General features: G+C 35.4%; 1 protein-coding gene across 1 annotated transcript in view; it reads left to right on the forward strand.

Annotated features, from left to right (window-relative positions):
• Positions 1-5,915: 5,915 nt before the first annotated feature.
• Positions 5,916-26,362, forward strand: part of LOC141846044 (uncharacterized) — a 57,505-nt gene continuing 37,058 nt past the window's right edge. Inside the window, exons 1-4 of the mRNA XM_074734035.1 lie at positions 5,916-6,086; positions 6,685-6,756; positions 7,579-7,668; positions 12,593-12,635. Of these exons, the coding sequence (XP_074590136.1) occupies positions 5,916-6,086; positions 6,685-6,756; positions 7,579-7,668; positions 12,593-12,635 (376 nt within the window). The remainder of the gene's footprint in view (positions 6,087-6,684; positions 6,757-7,578; positions 7,669-12,592; positions 12,636-26,362) is intronic.

Genomic DNA, 26,362 nt, shown 5'->3' on the forward strand with positions numbered 1-26,362 from the left:
AATGAAATGACGTCTCATTTGAGTATCTTTCTTAGATTATTTTCTATGGTTGACAGAGATATTTTTTCTTTCTGGGATTGGGAATTTATTATAGCCTAAAATAAATATAAATTCCGCCTTCATATCTCTCTCGTTCGCTAGCTTGCTCAACCTCACATCTGTAATCTCTTACCTTACTATAATATAAGTTCCTCCACTACTATTCTCTCAGGCCCTATAATATAAGTTCCTAGAACAGAGCTCCGTCACCTACAGCGCTGGGATGACTCTCAGATCAGCCTACCCGAAAATTCTATGTATATAAAGATGAATCGACTCCAGGCACACCTTTCCCCTATCGATTGGACGGGTCTCCTCTTGGAAGGGACTGGAAAGATCTGCCGCTAGCGCTTCGTGGTCTATGCTTATATCGCTGGGACAGATTTATAGTTCGTAGGCAGCCACCTAGGAATAGGCAGAATCATATGCGGGAGGAGAGCGAGCTCTCTTTCTTCAGTAGGGATAAGTACTAGCAAGCAGTCATTTATCATTGAATTTGTTCTCTGGACCTAGTTGGGGGCAGTACTACTATAGAGTTGGGCATATCTTTAATCTCACCCGTCTAATCCCTATCACGTATCGAAAATTTACTTTTATATTAGGGCATGGTTCCCATAAGACAAATACAGTAAATTCTTGCAGGAGCTGTCGGGCTTTAGCTTGAGTGCATTCCTACTGGAATCTCCATCCCTAGCTTCCAACCGTCCTTAGCCGCACCTTGAATCTTCTTTCATTACTCGCTGAGCCAGACGTCGCGCCTAGCCTATTTTCTCCCTTCCAGATCCGCGCCCCCCGTTTCCACTTTCTGAGTTCTTTTATCTAGGGCCCTCACCTTCGTTCCTTACTTCGTGCTTCGTTGTAGTGTTAGATGCCCCCTCTGATCATATTCACAGACTGGAGTTCAGGTCGAGCTAGGACCCTGTTGATTTGTCGTGCCGGTCGCATAGCATAGCTCCTGACTAGTCTTCCGGGGATATTTAAAGGAGAGATTCGAGATAAATTATAAAGATGAGTGAAATATGATAATGAGAATATTAGATAGATAAGTATGAGAAAGTATTAGATAGATTAGATAAGTTAGACTAAATGAGAAAGAATTATATAGAGGAAGCAACATTGGTATCTTCTAGAACATACTTAATTTATAGTACGTTAATATGCATATTTCGGGTAGCGTGCATTAAAGGGTCTAGATGTCCTGGCATTAAAATGCTAAGACCGGAAAAACGAAAGTTAAAAGAAAAGAAAGAGGAAAGAAAGATCCACCCGAACATAAGTTGGTATAGGAACCCCATGACAGGGGCCCCATTGCCAAAGGAGGGTAGCTAGGGGTACCGGCGGTAAGTCATTTGGGTATCTGATTGTACTGGTCCCCCCTTTTTCCTAGGAGAGAGGGAATAACTTGTTCCTATATAGTCGAATTCGGCGTTTCGCTTTCCAAGGGCGAAACTACACTCCTTCGGTATCTGGGGTTCAATCTATTTGTTGCAACCATTCCCCCCGAGATAGAAGCCTGGGAATATACATACCTATAGGGATTGCTCTTCACTTGCACTCAACGTTCCACTGTAGGTATAGGAAGGCCCGAGCAGGGGATTGCCAAGGGTAGGGTAGCACAGGCCCCCTCGGCTATCTCTCCAATCGTATTACTGACTCCCTCCTTTGGTCGTATGAGAGCCTCTCACCCTCGCACTCTCCATTGGACGTATGAATCACACACTCCTATTTAATAAAGGTTAGATCCAAGTAAGGGTAGAACTCAATTCAAAAACAATCCTATTGCGGGTCGCACGGGACCACCTTAATTCTGACCTTTCGTTTCCCAAACACTCTTAAGTCCGGGACAACTACAACCTCACAATCGTATTTGTTATTACCATCTTACTGGTCGTTCCCATAGTTTTTTGTTTTCATCTCACTGTTTTGTTTCCAGTCTGTATAGAGCTCACACCGTTCCTCAGTAGGTATAGGGATAGCCTGCGCGGGGGGGCCCCCATTGCCAAGGAGAGGGTCGAACGGGCCCCTCGGCTATCTCTCCTCTCGTTTCACTTGCTCTATAAAGTAAGGAGATCCCACATTAATATTCTAGTTATAACCCTCGGTATCTCAGTTAGTCGTTTCACTTGCTCTATAAAGAAAGGGCTTACATCTTAATCTAATTTAGATTTCCCTCGCTCAGCTCTCACTCATAGTGTGATCGGATATATTGAGTTTATTAATACTAGTTCTCTTTCCAGTCCAGTATCTTCAATTATCTAATTCCATTCTGCCGTTCGATTATATAGTCAGTATAAATCGAGCAATCCTCAGATAGTCCTGTTCAATACACACTTAGTGTACTAGTGTAATTCTATAGTCAAGACAGACTAAGACCAAATTACACTACAACTAATCCATTAATGGTTTGTCCAATCTATCTTGGTTGTGAACATTATTTATAATCTATAAGGAACTGATAACATGATCTTCTGTGTGTGACTCCGCACACCATGTTTATCTATAATATAGATTAATCGGACACTTGCATAAATATTGACCAAATATGATTCTTATTTTAGAATGTTTATTTACACAGCTAGGATTCTGGTATACATCCCAACAATAAATACTTAATTCTATGATTTAGGATGCAATTCATAGAATCTGACAATCATAGAATCTGACTATTGGGTTGCCAACCTATGATCGGACCTTTCCCTCATGCTAATCATAGGCCTAGGGAAAGGTCCAAGCTATAAAACAAGCAAATCCTTAATCAAAAGGTGCAAATTGACATTGACATCCCCCCACATCAGATTTAACAATGCAAGTCTTTTACAAGGGAGATGGAGCATCATTTCGACTTTATAGCCATGAAATCAAGGGGTGTACAAGAATAGTGGCTTGGAATGGTGAGGCAACATATAACAATAAAGTGGACACATTCAAATTTCATACTTGTATATTATTGATGGGGGGCAACCTATGATCTTGGTGTAGGATCTTGTATGCGCTAGAGGAGGGGTGAATAGCGTGTGTTTGCTTTTTTACTTTCATTCGATATCTATTAAAATCACTTACAGCGGAATTAGAAATAAGATGTAGGGGACTCGCGGATTTTACTTGGTTCCTAACCCCCCAGGGTTAGTACGTCCAAGGCCTATTTCGGGAGGCGCTCGTCCACTAGTGGTCTCCTTTTCGAACGTCGTTCGGAGGCGGAGAAACCCGTCTTACAGTCCAAAAACAATTATAATAAAATAAGAACAAGTAAGAACAGGTAGGAAAGAAATAACCAAGCAGTAGCCGCCGATATGGAAGTCCGAGTGCCGTGCACTCCTCCTGGATCTTCCCCGGTTGCACGTGTCTGACTTTGTTCGCGTTCAGAAACAGCACTGGATGGAGAGGAGAACTTCTGGAATTGATGCCTTGATTGTGCACGTTCACCTCCTTTTATACTAGTCCTGAGTCGACTCAACTCCCCATCTAAGTCGACTCCAGCCGACGTGGCAGATCAACTTTTATCGCTTCCGCCGTTATCCTGTCTGAGTCGACTCGGGTCGCCATCTGAGTCGACTCCAGTCCGATGTGGAGTCAGCCGGATAGGAATTGACTCTGAGTCATCCTGAGTCGACTCAAAACCTCACCTGAGTCGACTCCAGGCCGAGTTGGCGGAAAATCATCGCGCTGACTTCCGGAATGCTGCTGACTCAGCTGGAGTCGACTTAAGCATTCATCTGAGTCGACTCAGCTGAGCTGACTTGGTTCAGTTGTCTTAGTTTAATTTACCTTTGCTTTTCCTTCTTGCTTCCAGCTCCTGGTCCCTGCAAGATAAGCATACAAGCAAACAATACAACCTAACCTTACAACAAACAATACAACCTAACCTTATCTGTGAGTCTAACTTCAGATTTCTACCGAAATCTTGGGTTAGTCTAACCCACTCCACTCTGGAGAATTTACCTTTGCCAACCAAGTTCTCCTGACTTGTTGGACTTTTGCTCGGCTCTGTCCTCAGCCTCTAGGATTTGTGCTGCGGTTCGGTTCTCTCTAACCAACCCAGACTTCTGCTGCGACTCGGTCACCCAGACCAACCAAGACTTCTGCTGCGACTCGGTCACCTAGACCAGCCCAGACTTCTGCTGCGACTCGGTCCTCAAGACCAGCCCAGACTTCACCTAGTACTTCGACTCTGTCACGACTTCCGCCTGATCCTTCAAACCAAAACTTCCCTTTGCCTAGCCTAAAATTAGGACTTTCCCTTGCCCAGCTTCACTCACCAGGACTTCCCTTGCCCAATCTTCCAGATTAGGACTTCCACTGTCTAGTCTAACCGACTAGGTCTTCTCGCTAGTCATTTGACTAGACTTCACTCACTTCCACACATCCAAACATCAGATCCTGTTTGGGTCAACCCTTGGTCAAACTGACCAGAGTTAGGTGTATTGTCAAACATCGAAACTCTAGGCAAGATCTTAGTGCATCTTGCACCAACACTTGGATCTTTAAATCAGTCTTTATTCGACTTTACTCAATCTAATCAATTGGGTTGGGGGGTGGGAGGGCTTATGATACCTTGAGCAATGATTCCCCCTTAGCTCATCGACAATAGTGTTTGATAGTCCTAGTATCTTATCTAATAAATCTAATGTTCATCAACTTGATCATCCCAACATGTCATCATAGGCTCTTAAGGCTTTTCTTGGAGCTATGCTCAGTTTCGCTTAGCTTGCTCCTCCAAATGATATCAACTTCTCGAACCTCCCAAGGTAGACATGCATTGTCCTTAGCAAGTCGCACGCCCTAACCATCCCTCATCATTATTCTAACATGGACTGGTAAGGCTCTACTTTGACTGATGGTAGGATACAATTGATGTAGGAGAACTATAATGAGGATAGGTCTCCACATAACACTATTTGTCCTAACAAGGTATGATCGAGATGACCAACTGCTTCCTTAGTGATTGACAATAGTACTAGACAAGGAAGGACACATAAAAGGGGTAAGTGCAACCATGGTAAGGGACCTAAGTTTTCCTCTTGTTTCTTCTCTCATGATAAATTTTTCTTAAAGTTTCATTAGTAAGTCTCACTTAATTATTGGAGGGATTTTATAAGACATCTTTGACATACTTTAACATATATTAATTTGTGCAGATTCGTCCACATCATTTGAAGAGGTTTCATCATCAATGTCCAATGAAAAAGTGAATTTTGGATGCATTATTGAAGAAGTTGGTTTGAGTTGAGTGATATGATATAACTAAGCCAATCATAATTTACATCTACTTTATCTTTACAAATGGTAATTAAGTAGATATAAGTATAATTATATTATTTTTAATACTTTTGAAGGAAAAAATAGAGGTTGCTCACATGGATGTTTGAAAAGTTGAGTATTTTTTTTCTAAACTTGAGTGGTATAATATTGTTATATAAATTTAAAATATAATATTTGTTTTATATTAAATTATTTTATTTTAATAAGTGGAGATATAATAACGTAACATTTAATATAACGATGTAAATATTCCAATTTTAATTAATAATTTTTATTCCTTATATATATATATATTTCTATTTTTAATTTCAGATTATTTTTTTTATAAATATTATTTAAACATACTACTATTATTTTTAAAATAAGTTTGGGCCCACAGATCTGACCTGTAATCGATGCCCGTGCCGATGCCGACGGCGGTGTAACGTCACGGGCCACGGCCCATAACAGCATGCGGTGCCCGGCCTGGTCACGGCCATGTCTACATCAATTCCTCTCGGTTTTGAACATCCAACCTTTAAATGGAGAGAGAGGACGCCGATTCGTTGCTCGCTGAAGTTCGTCTCCCCACTAATAATCCCTACGCTGAGGTTTCATCCTTCTTCGCCGCATCCATCATGAACCATCCGTCGTCCGCTTTTGGCGTAGGTTCTGCCGCTCCGCCTCCCCCTCCGCCTGCCGCCCAAGGTGCCGCAGCCGGAAGGGATTGGAGGACGTCGGTAGAGCAGCTCTTGTCGGATCTCACAGACCGGAACCTCCGTGAGAATGCGTTGCAGGAACTGTCCAAGGTTTCACGCTCTTTACTTTTATTCTCTCGGTTGTCATTGTTGTATTTTGTCGATCTTGATTACCGAGAAGCTCCGAGTTTTGTTCACGGAAATCTTGGAATGCAAAATGTCTGTCTACTTGTGGATGTATGTAAACGATCTTGATTGGTATGTAGTCACCATAACAATGGGGATTGAGAAATCGGTTTTTAGGTATTGACTGCACATTTAGCATATAATATCATAAGCAAGGTTGTTTTTTTTTTGACCTTTTATCTGGAAGGAGTTATATATTTTCCGTTCACGAGGAATAGCATTGCTCCTTCTGTTGACTATATCATCAATCATGGATTTAGATCTCGTAAACTTTCCATCTTTTATCATGATTTACCCTTCGTTTCTGGCATAGAGTAAGTTGATTGCTATTTTGCCCATGAATCGATGAGCATATGATGATTCCACTTTTTCCTCACGGACGTTTCATCTTCTCGCAAGAGAATAACAAGTTAGACTTTTCTACTTTAGCCATGGCAAATATTTCAAAGCTTTGGTTTCTTCTTATGACCACTGTTTATTAGGAAGTATTGATGTAGCTATATATGCAATTTTTGTTTGGCAGAAAAGAGACATATTTCACGATTTGGCACCTTTATTATGGCACTCTTTTGGATCTATTGCAGCACTTCTTCAGGTTAGTTCGTACGTTGATAGTTTTCTTGATATTCTTTATCTACATTAGTTAGAGAAGGTGAGTTAAAGAGATAAGTGATAGCAGCAATAAGATCAAAGAACAAAAACATTTTTGAGTGAAAATAGGTATTAAAAAATTGAACAAGCTTCTCGAAGCCATTATTATTTTTCATGACTTCACTCAAAGGCCTACACTAATCCATCTAGAATGCAACATATCTGCATCAACTTTGCCCACAAATGTAGATTTCTACAGTTCCAAATAAAGAAAAGTCTTTAGACATTGGTTCAACCATACTGAAGAAGCATCATGAATCCATGACTTCATGCCAGATGTAATTTATGTGGTGAATTATTGTCTTGGTTTCAAGGTTTCACAAAGATATGGCTATATGGTATCAATAATTGATTATTATGTGTGCTAAAGAAAATTTGACTTTTTTCTAGCACAAAAAATTATTGGAAAATACAATCTATATGTTCTTATTTAGCGATATATTCTTGTAATGTAATATAATAAATCTGGAATAATATATAGTGCATAGTTATTTCACTGGAAAAAGTTGCTCCAATAATCTTTTCCTTCTTAAGATATGCTTCCATGCAGTATGGATTTACTTTGATGTGATTATTGAACATTTGTCCATTTGCCAGACTTGCATGTATCACTTTATTTGTTTTTTTTCCCCGAGACTTAAATAGCTAATAAAACTCCTTGTCCCTCCAATTACACTAGAAAAAAATAACGCTCCTAGCTAGTTGGAAAAGAGTTGGTTACTAATTTGTACATATTATTAACTTTCCCATAATTTATTATTTGCAGGAGATAATTTCGATATACCCCTATCTTTCTCCTCCAACTTTATCATCAACTGCATCAAATCGAGTTTGCAATGCTCTCGCCCTTCTTCAGGTCATAAGCTGCAACTGACTCTTTGTATTTTGTTGTTATTCTTCATACTTAATTAAGGTTTTATTTTTCAATTGTATTCTATACCTTTAAAGGTAAGACATCTTGTCTTTGGTCTTTAGCTTTTATTTTATATTTTTGGCGTTAATTGTATTTTGTGTTTTTTAGTAGTCATGGCTGTCCCCAATCAAAATGAGTTGGCATTGATGCTGCTAGTAGCTTATCAAAGTGTTGTTTGTCCACATCGATTGGAAGGAGGAAGATATAGAGTAAGAGAAGGAAGAAAAGAGGAAGGAGAGGATTAGGAGGAGGTAGAATAGGAGATGAGAGATTATTTCCTTTTGCATTTTGATGAATAGTTGGTGATGTAGTGCTATTGTTGTGTCTTGAAGAAGGAAGAAGAGTTATTGTCCGCTTATTGAATGAAGAAGAACAAAATGTTGTATGTATGCTACTTGAGCCTGAATGAATGAAGCAAAAACCTCTATATCTCAAAGGAAGGAGGAAATATTTTGTTGTGTCTTAAGAGGAAGATGAGTGATGTTGAAGAGGAAGATTAATCCAAATAAGGAATTTTCAACATATTGTTCTTGTGCTGAGCTATGTGCTAGTTTCCACCAGCTAACAAAATGAGATGCTTTGATCATTCCTACCAAAATGACATGATATTCAAGAACTTCCTAAATTAAAATTGGTTCCTTATAGTCTAATTCTTAAATGAAAAATTAAGAGACTTGTTAATAAATAATTCTACATTTGGGAATCTTTTAACTAAGATTCATCCTCATTAATATTATCGAATGTGTGACAATTTTCATTAATATTTATTTAAAATATTTTTAATAATTAATCTTTACTAATATAAATTATTTATCATTGATATAACAACAACAACCAAGCCTTATCCCACTAAGTGGGGTTGGTTATATGGATTTTTGTATGTCATTGAGCTCTATTCCTTACTATCTCATCATTTATTGTTGCTAATTAAGTCTTTTTTGGTCTTCTTTTTCCTCGTTTGATGTACACATTTATCATAGTTTCACATTGCCTAACTAGAGCATCTATTGATTGTCTACATACATGTTTGTACCATTTTAAACATGTCTCTCAGAATTTTCACTTGATAGGTGCAATCTCGATTTTCTCTATAATATTTTTATTTTTATCTTGCTTATCCTTGTAAGTTCGCATATCTACCTACAATTCTCATCCTCTGCTCATGTGCTCGAGTCATAGCCTAATATTCAGCTTTATATAACATAGCAAATTTAATCGCCATTTTATAAAATTCTCTTTTTAGTTTTAGAGGTATTTTACGATCACAAAGAACACCTGATGCTTTCCTCCATTTCAATTATCCTGCTTATATTTTATGTAAGTCATCTCTCTCAATACCTACAACTCGTCATCTCTTATCTTAACAATTGTCTTATTATATCTAATATTATTAAATTTAAATTTCATATATTGTGTCTTTATTCTACTAAGCTTAAAATCTTTCACTTATAATGTTTTTCGCCATGATTCAAGTTTAACATTTACTCCTTCACGTGTTTTATCTACCAAAATAATATCATTTGCAAAACAAACATCACGGTATCGTATCTTGGATGTGTCCAGTGAGTTCGTCCATGATTAGTGTAAAAATCTAGGGACTTAGAGTTGATGTAACCTTATTCTTATGTGAAACACTTCGGTTAATTCACTTGAAGTGTTTACTCTTATCATTACATTCTTATACATATCCTTAATTAGTTCAATATACGCTATGCTAACACCTTTCTTTTTTAGAATTCTCTATATAATTTCCCTTGAAATTTTATTATAAGTTTTTTCTAGGTCAACGAATACCATGTGTAAGTTTTACTTCTATTTCTGATACTTTTCAATTAGTTGCCTGAGAAGATGTATAACTTTTGTTGTCGATCTTTCAGTCATAAATTTAAATGGATTTTCAGTCATTGTGGTTTTCTTAGTTTTTTTCTATCATTTTTTTAAAAAGTTTCATGGTATAATTTATTAGTTTAATATCTCTATAGTTTGCATAATTTTATATGTCTTCTTTGTTTTTATATAAGTGAACTAGAGTACTTACCCTCTACTAATCAGATATTTTTTTTGTTTTCGATATCAAATTGAATAACTGTGTAAGCCATTCAATACCTTATTTTTTTAGACACTTCCATACCTCTTCATTCAATACGATAGAAATTTAAATTTCTATACTCATTTGACCTATTTAAATTATCTAAGTTAAATTGTTCACCTAAATCTTCATTAAAAAGTTGATAAAAATATCTCTTCCATTTCCCTTTTATTTCTTCATCATTCAATAGTACCCTATTGCATTCATTTTTTAATACATTTATTTAGTAAGATCTTTTATTTTTCTCTCTCTTGTTTTAGCTATTTTGTAAATATCTTTTTCCCCTTCTTTTGTATCTAATTTTTGATATAAGCATTTATAAGTTTCATTTTTTACTTCATTCACTGCTTTCTTGGTCTATTTTGTTTGACTATTGTATACTTCTTTAGTTTTTCTCGTTCTTATAAGTGTATAAGACTATATATGTTATTGGTTGTTCCTTCATATTCTCTTGTACTTTCTGAATCCATTACCAAGAATCTTTATTTGGTGGTGCTTGACTCGTTGTCTCACCAAGTACACTTTTGGTTGTTATTTTCCATTTTAATATCATCTTATCCCATGTTATCTTCGAGTCATCGTGTACTTATCTTAATACTTGTTCTCTTACTCTTTTTTTAAATATATTTTATTTTCCATCCTTAAACTTACACTATTTAATTTTAGGAGGTGTGCACATTTACTGTCTATTGATACTATGCTTGAGGCGCATATTTAATACTACTTAGGTTTGGTGCTTAAGTTTTCTCCAGAGATGATCTTATAATCTTTACAAATCTTTCTATTATTCTTTCTAACCATAAGAAAGTTACTTTGCAACTTATTATTCCCACTTTTGAATATGACCAAGTGTTCTTCTCTTTTCTTGAAAAACGTATTTGTTAGTATAAGGTCACATGCTATCACAAAATCTAATATAGTTTTCTCTTTTTCATTTTTTATTCCAAACCTATAATCCTCATGCACCCTATCATACTTCTTATTTTTCACTTCGACATGCTTATTTAATTCTCCTCCTATTAAAATCATTTTATTTGGTGGAATATTTTTTAATACCTTATTTAGGTCGTCCCAAAATCTAGATTTGGTATTTTCATCTAATCCTACTTGAGGTGTCTATATGCTAATTACATTAATGATCACTACTATCTTGAGAGTTATAATTCTATCCATTTTCTAACTACTACTACTTAATCTTTTAGTGAACTATCTATAATAATATCTATTCCATTTCTTATTTTATTTTTTCTGTGTACCATAACTTAAAACCGAATTATCTATTATCTTTCCCTTCTCTTCAACTTTTTTGTCTCTTGTATGCACATAATATTAATTTTTCTCCTAATCATTGTATCTACTACCTCTATGACTTTACTAGTGAGCGTTCCTAGATTCCATATTCCAAATCTTAGACGACTAGTTTTCTTATAATATTTTTTCTTAGCTAATTTATAATGTGAGAATTCTTGCATATTTAACATTATACTCAAGTTCTCTATTCTCATAGAGATGTAGCAGTTCTTATTGATACTTTATGGTCAGACTCTGCAATGCGAACTCTTGCATATTTAACACTACATCCGAATTCTCATGAAGATCTAGCGGTTCTTATTGAGACATTATAGCTAGATCCTGCAACATGTTCCTTTCGAAGAATGACCTAGCATTAGCACAATAGTTTGATGGATCCATTCATTGAATATTTGCTTAAAAGTCCACGCTGGTTTACAATCTAACGAACAACCCTTATCCTTTTTCATCCAGGCTTGGGACCGGCATTGGCGGGGTTTACTAATCGTTATTAATAATTATTATTTAAGATTTTTTATTTATTCTTATTTACTAATCATTTTTCAGTTATATTCCTTTTAGATTCATCGTTTCCTTTGATAGCTTTTTATTAGATTCTTTGAATCTAGTTTAATTCACAACAGAATTACTATATTTGTTGTCTTTGGTGATGCAAACAAGTCAACTAAGAGGAGGTTCTAAGGGTAGATTCGTGTGTAAAACTAGGTTAGCATGACAGATCAATGCCAACTAAATCATGCAGCTGTTCTTTGATGTGAAATAAAAATTGATACCCAAACCAGAATTTCAAACATTGATCCCAATTTAATTCATCAAAGGGAAGACAATATGCAACTCTTCTTATTACATCTTGGCAATGTGGTTGTACTGGATGAACTTCAGTAAACTTGCTTTGGGATAGAAAAACAACACGTCAGCAAAATAGTATGATAAAACTCTTATTGTTCTTGGTGATAGAGTATAATTTCTTGGTTGCTTTGGTAAACTACTACAATCAACTAGTTTCAACTTCTTACAAGCTGACCCTACATAATCAGGATATACAAATTGTTGTATTGAATTGTAGTGGAAGTTGATTCTATCGAGACTTTTTTAATAAAAGAAATGAAAGTCACCCAATTTTGTTCTTAAATTTACTTAAAGTAGAATTCTAGTTACCTATTAAGAAATGTAATTTCTTTCTTGTAGATTGTAATGATAATCATTTCATTTAGATTCTGATTTTTTTGACAGAGCTGTTCATGGTTCTATTGTTTTTTTTTGTGAGAAAATTTCAACTTTTTTCTATGAGCTCAAAATGTTCAACAAACACCAAGATTCTTAAAGTGGTTAAAATTAATATATGTTGTTTTCTGGTTACTTATAACAGATTGACCCTCATAGATTGAAGAATGCATTTCCTACTTCATTTTGTAATATAACTTGCCTTATCCAATTTTCTCATCCTACGGGTTGTTTTTTCTGCAGTCTGTTGCCTCACATTCTGAAACAAGAGTTCATTTCCTAGAGGGTAATCATCAATTATGTTTGTTTCTAATACTCTATTCAAACATTCACTTCTATCTTCATCAAGGATACACCATCTCTTTTATACCATTGAGGCTAATGAAATGTTCAAAATTTACTGTGGTAATGGTAATATATAGTTCTGTTCTTTGTTACTTTTTTCAGTATACAATTATAGTGCATCTATTTCAGCCTTCAATTTTGTCTAACTTCTATTTAACATAGAATATCACTGGACAGTACTTTTATTTGCAACTTGTATTCCTCTAACACAATGTCTCATGATTGTATTTCTTTTAATCAACAGAAGGTTCTAGATCATCATTAGCTCATTTTATTAAGAAGCATGTTTGGGTGTCATGCTGTACACATAAGATTTGTCTTTTGCATTTAGATTCTACCTTATCTGCATCATCTCATCTAGGGACCGAATGCTAACCCAATTAGCTGGACTCATCGCTTGGTGTTATAATGTTATCTGAATCCTATTTACTCATTGAATGCATTAGTCATCTTCACGATTTTTGAATGCAAGTCTACTTTTATTTGCTCAAAGAGCTCCAAGGTAAGATGCACAAATGCAAGGAAGCTTCCTTACAATTCTATATGAAATTACTTTCATCTTCATCCAATTGTTTTATTATTTCTTGTGAGAATTGTCCAATGCTTAGAAACATTGGTTCTAAGTGATTTTCTGTGCAAAGCATCCTTGTAGAAGGTATGACCATTAAGAGCATGATTTCAATTTTTAACATTAAGGACGTGTCGAGTGTAGATGATTTCAAAGCTAACATTCTCTTTAGGATTTCTAAAAAGAATACAGGAAATCATTTCCTAACCGTAGTGCCTAAGAAGTGGTAGCTTAGGTGGAATACTGTTACTCTGGGATATATGAGATTTATGCCTACCTTTAGAAGACTGAATTGTCAATAGGTTGAGGCTGACTTATTATAAAACCTTATAGATTCAAGTTAAGTGCAGTTTAGTTAGTGAATTGTTTTGCATTGCATTCCTTGCCTTATTAAAAGTGTTTGCATCAAGAAGAAGCTTTTTTGGTAATAAAAGAGGTGCATGCAGAAATATATGGTAACCATTTTGACTTCAAAGTCACAGAGTTAGACTAATTTTGTCCTACTTTGCATTCTGAGGTAGCATAATTTATTTATGTGTAAATCTTGTCAAAGGTTTGCTAAGGTGTCTCTACAACTGATGATAGAGGTCCACTTTTTGTTACTGTTTGACCTTTTTATTAACGAGTGTGAATATTCTTGGACTATTCCTATAGCAAAAATGGTAGAAGAAATTTTTAATCATAGGGGGTAATCATTTTACAAGTAGGTAGATCAGAGTCAACTAAAAAACAAATGAATAATTTCTTAAAGATGAAGGTTATAACTCCCTTGAGGCGATAATGAAACCTAATCAGTAGTGCCAAACTAGAAGTATTATTTAGAATATATCATTGGACTAAGGTATTGAAGAAGAGAGTGACAAACATAGACATGAGTTAGATATAAAAACTTACTAGTGTCTCTAGTCACATAGAACTAGATTTTAAAATCTTGTGTTATGCTAGAGTTTTCGGCTTTTAACCAGAAGGATATAGTTTGTGTCATGTCATGTTAACACTAGCGTGTTTAGATGAATTCAAATAAATTTTAGTCTTATTATTCTCATCTACTTAGCAATTATAAACTCATTTTAATTTAAATTTTAGAACAATGAGCTATAAGATATTACAAACATCTCAACTATGTTGCACCTTCCTAATATCAATGTTAGCATTGTGCATTGGCTGAGAGCAAGGTTTAAAATATAATTTAATATTTATATTTTTGTCCCTTGCCGAAATAATATGATTTTAGCATTTTTAGTTTGCTGATGCGCAACATGTTTTGACACAAATAATTGTGTGTTGAGATGAATTTATATGAGACTTACTCTTTAGTACCTTAGTTTATTTACTTCTAAAAGTAAAATTATTGCAATTAGCGAGTTAATTGGATTAAAACTTCATATGCTTCAAAAGGAAATTTAGATGAGTTTTACTCATTTATTCATCTTTCACTTTGATTTTCTACTTTTAATATAATTTTATTAATTAGATAGTTGAATTAAAAATATCCCTTTTTACTTTTTTTGTTGAGATAAACTTTTAAAAGTTTTACTTAGAATCTCCTCCATTTAACTATTTACTTTTAAATATAAAAGTTGCTATTATTAATCAATTGATTAAAATTTTAGTGAAATAAGATGTAAAAGAATGACAAATATTAATTGAATTTATCTTGATGTGTGTCGATGTATGTTGAGTAGGCATGATAAGATACTCATCAACATGATTAACATGGGCAATATAGGAGTTTTAGGATTTTCGGAATTTACTTATTAGTTATAAATATTTGTTATTTTTTTAGACTTTTCTTAGAATAGGCCCTAAACTCTAACTATAAATAGGGCCTTATATCTTGTAATTGGAATAAGATTTCTTTAGTTATTTTATAACATGGTATCAGAGCAAAATTAGGGTTTATTTTTGGCGCCGGTTGTTTTTAGGGAGTTCCTTCTTCGCGATTTTGTTCCTCGGCGACGATTTCTTTTCCTTGCCGCGAGAGAAACAGAGAACCTCTTATCTTCTCTTTCTTGCGACCTCTGCCTCTGTCCCTCGGCCACCCACGCCTCCTTCGGCTTTTGGCTTCCTCGACGTACTCGCGAGCACAAAATTCTTTTGGTGTCGACTTCTCTTTTGCGCTCCACATCGTGAAAGCAAATCGAGATCCCTCGGTTTCTCTCGCTCGCGCGTAGCTGCGGGTGTAAAGATCGGAACAACAGTGTCGCCTCTCTACTGTGTCTCCGCCTCCGCTGTCGCGCGTAGCCCGTCGCTCTGCTGTGTCGTCGCCTCCGCTGTCCCCAAAGACAACGCCTTCGTCCTTCACGGAGGTAGCGAGGGACTCTACGCCTCCGCTTCTCTCCTGTCAGAAGATTGATCGCGAGTTCTTCCAAGTGAAAACGCCGGCTGCCGTCTTCCCCTTCAAACCCTAGCCGCGATTTTTTAAAATCATGCCCTTTCTACTGCGATTTTGGAAGCTTTCTGTTCTGTTCTGTTCTGATCCACCATCGGTGTCTCCACTCAGCCATTCTCAATCTGCCGCTGCTGCCTTGATTTCTTCCTTTGAAATTAGCAATCTGTTACTTACAGACTTGAACTTCCATCTTTAGAGCACAGACACGAGATTCAATTGGTACAGTGCACTGCTCGACTATCTGCTTCTGTCTCCCACGAACGACTTTTGGCTGCCATACATTTAGAGCGACAGATGCAGTCCTGGCTCTCTCCAAATTTGGTATTCTTCTCACATCACTAAAAATTATTTGGCTTTTTTTGTGAATAAAATTTTATGGCTAAGCATAAACCTTCTATCATACTGGATGTGGTGCCTGTGGTGTCTAAAATTATGGATTATAAGTTAAATGACTCAAACTATTTGGATTGGAGTAAAACTGTCCGTCTTTATTTACGAAGTATTGACAAAGATAGACATTTGACTGATGACCCGCTACATAATGATTCAAAACAGACATGACTCAGAGAAGATGTTCGTTTATTCCTTCAGATTCGGAATTGTATTGATAATGAGGTAATTGGGTTAATTAACCACTGTGAATTTGTTAAAGAATTGATGGATTATCTGGATTTTTTGTACTCTGGGAAAAGAAATCTCACCCGTATGTATGAGGTTTGCAAAGCTTTTTACCGTGTGGAAAAACAAGATCAACTTTTGATTAATTATTTTATAGCGTTCAAAAAGACATATGAGGAGCTTAATATGTTACTACCCTTTAGTCCTGATGTAAAGGTTCAACAACGTCAACGAGAGCAGATGACTATCATGAATTTCCTTGCTGGCTTATCACCTGACTTCGAATCTGCTAAATCACAAATTTTATCTAGTTCTGAGGTCTCCTCGCTACAAGAAGTGTTTAGCCGTATTCTCCGTACAGAAAATACCACATCTGTTCCACCTAGTGGTGCTTTGGTGAGTCGCAATAATAATTATGTATCAAAAAGATCAACTATTCACAATAGAAACAAAGGAGGAGACTCGTAAGCTTTTGAAACTCAGACATCAAATTCTAGTAGTATTATATGTAACTATTGTCGCAAGTTGGGTTATACAACGTTTGAGTGCAGAAAGCTTCAATACAAAAATCAGCAAAAACATCGGGCTCATATTACATCCACTCATGATACCTCTGATAAATCAGTGCTTGTCTCTGCAGAAGAATTTGCTAAGTTTTCTCAATATTAGGAATCACTTAAGTCTCCATCTTCCTCTATCACTGCTATTGCTGATTCAGGTAACCACAATACATGCCTTGTTTCCTCATCCTCTAAGTGGGTCATTGATTCTGGTGCCACGGATCATATGACAAGTAATTCTAATCTCTTTTCTACTTTCACACACAAATCCAACACTCTTATTATTACCTTAGCTGATGGATCTTCATCTTGCGTTCGTGGGTCTGACACTGTCAATCCCACTCCTTTGTTTTCCTTATCCTCTGTCTTACATTTACCCAATTTATCCTTTAATTTGCTCTCTGTTAGTCAATTAACTCGCAATCTTAACTGTTACATCTCATTCTTTCCTGATTATTGTTTATTTCAGGATTTTTTGACGAAGAAGACTATTGGTAAAGGACATGAAAATAGAGGTCTCTACATTCTTGATACATTTGTTTCAAGATCTCTTGCTTGCTCGAGTGCCACTTCTCTTTTTGAGGCTCATTGTAGGTTAGGGCATCCATCTCTTCCATTACTCAAGAAACTTTGTCCACAATATAGTAGCATGCCTTCATTAAATTGTGAGTCATGTCAGTTTGCAAAACATCACCGTCTGAGTTCAAGTCCAAGGATAAATAAACGTGCTATTAGTCCTTTTGAGTTAGTTCATTCTGATATTTGGGGTCCTTGTCCTATTTTGTCTAAACTTGGGTTTAGGTATTTTGTCACTTTTATGGATGATTATTCTCGTGTAACTTGGTTATATTTAATGAAAAATCGTTCTGAGTTATTTTCTCTATTTTGTGCTTTTTGTACGGAAATTAAAACTCAGTTCAATATGACCATCCGTACTTTACGAAGTGATAATGCCAAGGAATATATGTCCAGTCTATTTCAATCTTATATGAGTCAGAATGGTATACTTCATGAAACCTCTTGTGTTGATACTCCATCCCAGAATGGTGTGGCTGAATGTAAGAATAGACATCTTCTTGAAATAGCTCGAGTTCTTTTATTTCAAATGAATGTTCCAAGTCTTTTTGGGCAGACGCGGTTTCTACTACATGTTTTCTTATTAACCGTATGCCATCCTCTGTTCTTCATGGTGAGATTCCTTACAAAATTTTGTTTCCTAACAAATTATTGTTTCCTGTCAACCCTAGGATATTTGGTAGCACTTGTTTTGTTCGGGATGTTCGTCCACATGTCACTAAACTAGATCCCAAATCTTTGAAATGTATTTTCCTTGGTTATTCTCGTCTTCAAAAAGGCTATAGGTGTTATTGTCCTAGTATTAATAAATATCTTGTTTCAATCGATGTTATTTTCATGGAGGACACACCTTATTTCTCATCTTCACATATCCCGACTTCCCAAAAGGAAGATGATGATTTATTGGTATATTCTGTTATATCCTCCACACCTATCTCAAAACCAGCTCTTGTCAAGCCTCCTATTGTTGAAGTATACTCCAGACATCAACCTCTTGACTCATGTCCTGCACCTACTACTTCGTCATCAGATCCAACTCCGAATGATGATCTTTCTATTGTATTACGAAAAGGTAAACGCCAGTGTACTTATCCTATCTCTTCGTTTATTTCTAATAATGACTTGTCGTCTTCTTCATGCTCTTTTATTGCTTCACTTGACTCTGTTTCTGTTCCTGAAACTGTCCGTGAGGCCTTATCTCATCATGGTTGGAGAAATGCAATGATAGAGGAAATGAAAGCCTTAAATGACAATGATACTTGGGACTTGGTTGACCTACCTCCAGAAAAACAAGCTATTGGATACAAATGGATATTCAATGTTAAAGTCAATCCAGATGGGTCAGTTGCCAGATTAAAAACTCGTCTTGTTGCTAAGGGTTATGCTCAAACATATGGTGTGGATTATTCTGATACTTTTTCTCCTGTTGCAAAGTTGATATCTGTTCGATTATTTATTTCTCTTGCTGCTACTCATCATTGGCCTTTACATCAACTTGATATCAAGAATACTTTTCTTCATGGTGATCTTCAAGAGGAGGTGTATATGGAGCAACCTCCTGGTTTCGTTGCTCAGGGGGAGATGGGGCGAGTTTGTCGTATTCGAAAAACTTTGTATGGTCTGAAACAAAGTCCTCGTGCTTGGTTTGGAAAATTTAGTCAGGTTGTTGAAAAATTTGGTATGAAGAAAAGCAAGTCTGATCATTTTGTGTTCTATAAGCAGTCAGGAGCAGGTGCTATTCTGTTAGTTGTGTATGTGGATGATATTTTGATTACTGGTAGTGATACTACGGGAATTTCATCTCTCAAATCTTTCATTCTCACTCAGTTTCATACAAAAGATTTAGAGATGCTAAAGTATTTCTTAGGTGTTGAAGTTATGAGGAGTAAAAATGATATATTTCTATCTCAGAGAAAATATGTTCTTGACTTATTAACTGAGACGGGAAAGTTAGGGGCAAAACCTTGTAGTACTCCAATAACTCAACATAGATCTTACAGCAGATGGAGAATTATTTGAACATCCAGAGAGATATCGAAGGTTAGTTGGGAAGTTGAATTATCTTACCTTGACTCGTCCAGATATTGCATATTCAGTTAGTGTTGTTAGTCAGTTTATGTCATCTCCAACGGTGAATCATTGGGCAGCATTAGAATAAATTTTGTGTTACTTGAAGGGCGCACCCGGATGAGGTATTGTATATAAAAATCATGGGCACACTCATATCGAATGCTTTTCAGATGCAGATTGGGCAGGTTCTAAAATGGATAGGAGGTCTACTTCAGGGTATTGTATCTTTGTTGGAGGAAATTTAGTATCATGGAAGTGTAAGAAACAAAAGGTTGTGTCGCGATCTAGTGCAGAATCAGAATATAGAGCTATGTCACAGTCTGTGTGTGAAATAATGTGGATTTACCAACTGTTGATTGAAGTAGGGCTCAAAATTTCAATACCGGCAAAACTATGGTGTGATAATCAAGCTGCTATTCACATTGCATCATATCCCGTGTTCCATGAGCGGACTAAGCACATTGAAATTGATTGTCATTTTGTTCGTGAGAAAATTCAACAAGGTTTGATCACTACAGGATATGTAAAAACTGAAGAACAATTAGGGGATATCTTCACAAAAGCTTTAAATGGGATCCGAGTTGATTATCTTTGTAACAAGTTGGACATGATTAATATCTATGCTCCAACTTGAGGGGGAGTATTAGTTATAAATATTTGTTATTTTTTTTAGACTTTTCTTAGAATAGGCTCTAAATTCTAACTATAAATAGAGCCTTATATCTTGTAATTGGAATAAAATTTCTTTAGTTAAGGCACTCTTCTACTGTGTCATTACACAAGATTTCAAACTATAGATAAAAGTACTCCAATTCTAATAACATGAGAATCAAACTTTGAACTTGGATTTTGGGTGAAGGTAGTGAATTCAATAGAAATTAACCATGTTATGATATAACTAGGGAACTTAAAATGATATTGATCTAAATTTAAGAGGGAATTTAAATCTACATATATAAAAGTACTCTAATTTAATAACATGAGAATCAACTTTGGACTTGGATTTTGGGTGGAGGCAGGGAATTCAATAGAAATTACCATGTTATCTATCATATAACTAGTGAACTTTACTTAAAATGAGACCCATCTAAATTTAAGAGGCAATTTAAATCTACTGAAATCAATTTTAACATAGCATAATTTAAGTAAGCTAGTGCTATTATCTATAATCAAAATGTGAAGAGAAGAGAGACATGGGGATTTAATTATGTGATATCTAACAAATATTTATATAATTGCATTCTAAGTGTTAATCATTTCATGTTGGAGAGCTGTCTTAATAAGGTTAAACAAGCTAACTAATGGAACAAGGGGCATATGCAGTTGTAATTATAGACATGAAGGAAATTCTACATATGACATATAGACGATATAAGATACTTTGTTAAGTTTTTTTTGTTTACCTTTTTTACTGACAATTGTAGCTTCACATTTATTTTTTAGGCATTCTTGTGCCATTGACAATAAAATACTTTATCTCTTTTAAGAATTATAACTTTACTATTTTAGTAAAGTCCATGTATAACTGGTAATAACACTTCAAACAAACTAAAGCAGGATAGCTCCTGATCCTACTTACTAGCACTTTGGAGTTCAAACTCAAAAGAATTGAAGTATGATAAGAGACTACTTGAAACAAAATGTTAAAAGTCATTAAATCCCACGAAGGATTATCAGAGGTGATTTGAAAGAAAAATGCCATAACTCCACAAATCCCAATAAAGTTGAAGGACCATGGAAGGTCTTGAAACAAAATATTATAAGTCTACATATCTCAAGAAGAGTCGAAGTATTATAAGAGCACAAAAGAACTAAAGGCATTTGCAATAGGTAAAATTGTTACAAATACCAAAAAATTTCATCTCAAATAGTTAGCTGCCATGGAAAGGTTTCAAAATTGATCATTATACATTTCATTGTGTGTTGTAAAATTGCAACAAAAATTGATTGCATTTTTATCACAGATTGTTTTAGATCCATGATGGAATGTTTCGATAAAATGTTGTGACAAAATGATGTGATGAAATGTTCTGATGGTAATCTCATAGATTAAATTATTTTTATTGTCGTAGACATAAGTATTTGCAATGGCTTAACAACAATAATAATATACCTTTAAATACAACATCGTCATCGTACAACATTAATATTTATAGCATATCATTCATAATTTAATCTACGATAAACATCAAACATCTTAACTGCAAACAACATAAGAGATAAATATATGTAAGGATTATTGGTCCTAGACCCGACTATGGTCCGGAATCACCGGTTCGACGGTTCTAAAAATATCGACTCTTAACTTTAACCTTTCAAGACAGTTACAATTTATGGTTCGGAACCATCAGTTACGGTTCATGATGATTTAACATTATTATTATTTTATTTAAAAAATTCTAAATTTATAAAAATAAAACTCATAAAAAAAATTTGTACTTAAGTTATCTAGGTATCCCCTTAAGTATAGGGGAATTAAAGCCACGTACTTCGTTAATTATTTTGATATTAAAATCTTCTACTTCGTCCTTTGAAAGTTATATTTTCTCCTAATCATTAGTGTTTGAACTTCCAAAAAGTCAAAGTCAAAGTAAATCGAAAAAAATATTATATTAAATCCTGAACCATCTTTATTTTTTGATATCAATATTTTTTTATCTAACATTAATATTATTATATTTTAGTGTGATGAGATATAAATATCACATAAGTTATAATTTTTAATTAATTTTGTATGTTTGATGATAGTCTTTACTATATATATAATTTATTGTTAAATAAATTATATCCCTTGGTAAATTTATTATTGGATATATCATACAAGTCAAATAGTTTCTTTAAATTTAATATTGAATGAATAAAAAGATAAAATAAGACCAATGAGTAATTAAGAGATTTAATGAGTTAAAGATAAATTAGTCTCACATCAGAGAATTCAAGGCAAATAGGTTGAAAAATTAACTTTAATAGAAAGATGTTAGAGAATTCAAGGCAAATAAGTTGAAAAATTAGCTTTGATAGAAATACAAAATAGTTTCATATTGAAAAATCCGTGAGCAGGTCTAGTTGGTCCTAATGACCAATGTTGTAGTATGATGTTTAAGTAATATTTTATTGTTTGGATATGTCAACTAGGTCACAACTAATTAGATACTTAACATTGGATTGGTTAAATGGGACGAGGTTGAGTAGACATTTGGCAAGGATGGGAAAGTTCGATAGGGAGTTGATAGGAATGAAAGTCTAGGTAGGTTAAGGAGGACTAGGCAGATTAAGGAGGATTTAATGCTTGGTAAGGGATGAAATCTTGACAGGTTAAGATTGAGTGATAAAGTTGAAGTCCAAGAGGAGTGAACTCTTGGCAAGTGGAAGTGTTGACAGGTCAACACTGACTTGAGGTTGGAAAAACAATGAAGTCATGGTTTGTTAAGGTTGGTTGACACTTAGTAGTGGATTCAATCTCGGAGAATCGATCTAGTCACTAGGCACGAGAAATCCCATAGGTTGATGTCAATTGGATATTAGGGAAGGATGAAATCCTAATAAGTTGAGGGCAACTTGTACTAAGTAAATGAAGGACTCCTGGAGACATGGGGTCTCTTGACATGATGAGATTTCAGTTTAAAAGTATGAATTAAAGTATTAGTTGATTGATATAGGAAAGTCGACAGTCTCCTAATAGAACCAATTGATAACTTCAAAGTTGATAGACCAGCTGACTTAGGCTGAAATGTTAATGAACATAATGTTTTAGATCAAAAGGCAGTTAACTGGGCAGTTGACTAGTGCATCATCAATTGACTAGTAATGGTGATTAGTCGACTGGTGCAATAAGGAAAAGGAGTCGTTGTTGAAACGCATCGCAACAATGATTGGTTAACAAGAAAACAATTGACTAATGGGTCCTGATTGACATTTTTTAGAGTAATGAGTAGCTTATAAAAGGAGGAAAGCTTAGGGACTTTTAGCCAACTCGTAGAGCTTTTTGGAGACGATTTCTAAGTAAGTGCAGGAGCATTCGTGTACCATTTTCCAAACAAGAAAAAGAGAAACAAAGTAAGCGAAAGAGAAAGCGTGCTTGTTGTAATTCTTCATTCGTATTGTATTTTTTTTGTTCGGTTCATGTATTCATCTTGTATTTGAACAATAGGTATTGTAAAAGAGTTTCGAGAATGAGGAAAGATATAAGGTTTGAAGGAGTGATTCATTGACAGATCATAGTCGTGTAGGAGTTCTATGGCAGACTGTTGAACCATGTAAAAACACATGTTTGTATTTTTTATTGTTACGGATTCGAGTCTCAAAAACAATCTCTTGTAAGGTATGACTGCGTACAATAAACTTTTCCCGTGACCTTGCATTGGCAGGAGCTTTGTACATCGGACTGCCTTTTTTATCTATGTTTTGAGTTATTATTTATATTTTCTGCCATGCTAATTCAAATTGTAGACATGAACCCAAATGAAATGAGCATCTATTCATCCCTATAGTCTTTCGTATCAATCCAATAATTGGTATAGCTAGGAAGCTCTTCGAGGGCTAATCGCTAAGGGAACACAAGGCTAGAGACGGAAGACTTAACTAAAATCAAATTGAGTTTGGGGATGGTCTTGGATATGATTCTTGAATTCCACTACCCTTTGGATTAGGAGCCTTTTATCGATGGAAGGTAAAGCTTGGAGACCTTTCAAATCAACACTGAGAGTTGGCTTGTCTTAACCAGAGACTTTTGAAGCCCTAAGAGATAAGAAGGGAAGTCACCTCAACCTCATGAGAAATAAATGGATTGAGGAGCAAGTCCAAAAGTTAAGGCAAGTGATAAGGTAATCAAAATATTTATTCATATTTTGTTTAAAAAAGTTTTGTGCCAAATAGGTAAATACAAGTATGCATGTGATTTATGGAGCAAGTTGATCAAATTTTATAAGAACTCATCTTCGGCACAAGAAATGGAAGAGCTAAAGCAAGGTTCTTTGGCTCAGGAATGGGAGTTGGAAGATGAGAGGTGCTTAAGCTCCAAGATGATATAGGTAGCATCGATTTCCTTATTCAAGAGTTAGGATGAAGTGGTGGGATTTGAAGAAAAATCTGATGCTTCACGAGTTATAGCAGAGGAGTAATTCAAGCTTCGACCATTAAGGAAATTATGATGGACATAAGACCCTCTTCATAGGAGCCATCCACATCCCAAGGAGTGAAGATGAGTCCAAAAAAGGTGAAGAAGTGAGCTTTGAAGGACCTTCAAGTACTTCAACCCAAGTTAAGACCATGGAGCACATTGTGTGCTTTGGATATAACCAAAAGAGACACTACAAGAACAAGTGTCTACTAGCCAAGAAAGGGGTAAAGAAGAAGGTAATTCCTAAATTTTGTCGATTATTTCATAATTCTGTTAATCCAAGTGATAAGAGAAAAGTAGTGAAGAGCAAAGACCACATAGTGTGCTTCGCTTATGGAGAGAAAGGTCACTACCACACCAAGTGTCCAAGGAGGGAGGCAGTGAAGGAAGAGAAGCCAAGGGGAGCTATGCCTATGATAAGGAAAAGTAAGGAGTACATAGTGTGTTTCTCTTGCAATGAGAAGGAACATTACCACAACCAATGTCAAATGGGAGGCCTCACGGGACAAAGGAATGGAGTCTCAAATCTAGGAGGCCTCAAGGGACAAAGGAATGGAGTCTCAAATCAAGAGGGAGTTCTGAAGGTAAAAGGGAAGGTATCCCCTAACTTGAATTCGAATTCAAATTTCAATTTAGCATGCATAGGGATAATTCACATATTCATATGCCCATGATAATTTTGACTTTAGATATCATGATAGAACTACCATTAGCTTTTATGATAACTCTAGAAAGAATTTTTATGATAATACTATTTTACGTAAAGAGAGGAGAGTAGAAAATGAAAATTTAGACAAACAACTCAAGAAAGGTAGCCACTAAGAGGACATGCCAATTCTAGATTTAGGAAACTAGAATTGTAGAACTAAGCCTTGATGGATAAGCTTGATGACTTAGAGAAGACCCTAGAGAAGTTCACTAATGCATCTAAGAGTTTAGACATGATTTTGGGATGGCAAAAGCCTAAGAATGATAGATTGAGTTCAGGATACAAATCATCGTCACCAAAGGCCAAGGCACCATTTTGTGCTAAGGTGGCACATGATTACAATATGACGGAACCATCTAGGTGAGGAATGCAAACATGGAACTTGTACTTAGGAAGTTGACTAGTGATGGAAGAAGAGCTTCGCGAGCTCAGTTGGGACCCATGGTCATTGGATCCCAAGGATGGGATGCTTGGTATGTTAGTCTATAGGATGGGTCGAGGATGAGTAGGGAGCGCAATCCTAAAAAATTGGCACCTTTTGGATAAGGTTCATGCAATTAACATTTGAGATATGTTAAGGAGCATGAACTCGAAGTTGAATTGTATGGAAGGCCAAATAAATTGTTACAATTAGTGCATTTCAATTTGTGTTTAACAAATACAATGAAAGGGGAACAAATTGGATCCCAAGGAAGGGATGCTTGGTATGTTAGTCTATAGGATGGGTCAAGGATGAGTAGGGAGCGTAATCCTAAAAAATTGGCATATTTTGGATAAGGTTCATGCAATTAACATTTGAGATATGTTAAGGAGCATGAATTTAAAGTTGAATTGTATGGAAGGCCAAATAAATTGTTGCAATTAGTGCATTCAATTTGTGTTTAACAAATACAATGAAAGGGGAACAAAATTAGGACTTTAGATCAAACTTCATTTTGCTAGTTTTTTGAAAATGTTCTATCTTGGAAGTATTTTTGGACAAAATCTATTTTTCCCAAGCAGACATTAGTTAGACAAACCTATTCGCAAAATTTGAGAAGTTTCTGAGGTTTGTGA

This window comes from Curcuma longa, chromosome 1 (assembly GCF_044706935.1).
Source record: "Curcuma longa cultivar G26 ecotype Majalengka, Jawa Barat chromosome 1, ITB_CL_G26_1.1, whole genome shotgun sequence".
Classification (NCBI taxonomy): Eukaryota; Viridiplantae; Streptophyta; class Magnoliopsida; order Zingiberales; family Zingiberaceae; genus Curcuma; species Curcuma longa.